Source organism: Pterocles gutturalis, unplaced genomic scaffold, assembly GCF_000699245.1.
Source record: "Pterocles gutturalis isolate BGI_N339 unplaced genomic scaffold, ASM69924v1 scaffold4600, whole genome shotgun sequence".
Classification (NCBI taxonomy): Eukaryota; Metazoa; Chordata; class Aves; order Pterocliformes; family Pteroclidae; genus Pterocles; species Pterocles gutturalis.
Genome location: NW_010145694.1, coordinates 122,687 through 123,848, shown reverse-complemented (window position 1 = coordinate 123,848; position 1,162 = coordinate 122,687). Strand labels below are relative to the sequence as shown.

Below are 1,162 nucleotides of genomic sequence, written 5' to 3'. Positions count from 1 at the left end.
TAGGGCTGGTATCGACTGGTTAGTGTAAGATGTAGAGTTAAGAGTTGGTGAAGAATCTGTGTCTTCATCTGCACATATAGTCAACGGGGTCAGTATAGATGGCAGGGGATGAAAGCGTGATTGATCTGACTCTTTCAGTTCCCTACTAGAGGATGAGATGAATTGTGGCTTGAACCCCATTGTCTGTCGCCTGTAGATTAATTAACTCAAGTGAACCCTGTCCTAGTGTCCGCAGAGAGGAGAGTTGCATGAATTGGGACAGATTTCATCGTTCACTGAGTTTAATCTCTTGTGGTAATTAGACAGATGACTTCAATGATAAGTGTTATAATATCTCCTAAAAAAGGGGGGGGCGGCGGCATTGGAAATGCAGGTTCTCTTTTCCCTGTGCTAGGGAAGTGCACACCGAGACTTTCAGCCCAAGGAAAGATAAACACATGAAATCTGGGAGAAGGAGCAGGTCCAGAGAGGGGAATTGACTTGCTTGTGGTCATTTCACAAGGGAATTGCAAAGCCATTCATTCCTCTCTCCCTGCTCTCTCCAGTGCTCCCGTTACTTAACCATATTGCCACTGAACTGGCCTTTATCCACCTCTGCTTCCTTCCCTGCCAGGTTCCGCTTCTCTGAGGGCATATCCTCTCATCTCCGTCATCACCAGGCAGCCCTCCGTGGTCCCTCACCTCGTCCCAGCTGCCACCAGCTCCCGCGTGCTGCCAGCCCAGACCTCCTCGGGGACCGCAAGCTCAGAGACACCAGCCAGCGAGACCCATGCCAGCAGCGAGTCCGAGGCAGAGCAGCCTGCGCCTCGGTTAAAAAAGCCACGCCGGAACAGGACCATCTTCACGGAGCTCCAGCTGATGGGCTTGGAGAAGAAATTCCAGAAGCAGAAGTATCTGTCTACCCCTGACAGGTAAGTCAGTCTCTTACACTCGGAAAAGGAATGAGCAGATGGTGTGCTGCCTTCTAGCTCCACAAAGATGCCTCTGCCGTTGGCCAAGGACACGGGCAGATGACCAGATTCAATTTCAAGGCTAACTTTCCCTGGGATCAAAGGGAACACAAATAGATTCTGTCAATGGAAATGCCACGTGGTGATATCTGTGCTGGCAAGCAGGCATCCAGGCTCAGAGAGAGGCAAGGTACAGAGCAGAAGGCTCTCTG

At 50.9% G+C, this 1,162-nt stretch overlaps 1 protein-coding gene across 1 annotated transcript in view; it reads left to right on the top strand.

Annotated features, from left to right (window-relative positions):
- The first annotated feature begins 607 nt into the window (after positions 1 to 607).
- LOC104470506 (homeobox protein BarH-like 2) overlaps positions 608 to 1,162 on the top strand; it is a 4,329-nt gene continuing 3,774 nt past the window's right edge. Inside the window, exon 1 of the mRNA XM_010085458.1 lies at positions 608 to 911. Coding sequence (XP_010083760.1) covers positions 859 to 911 — 53 coding nt within the window. The 5' untranslated portion in view covers positions 608 to 858. The remainder of the gene's footprint in view (positions 912 to 1,162) is intronic.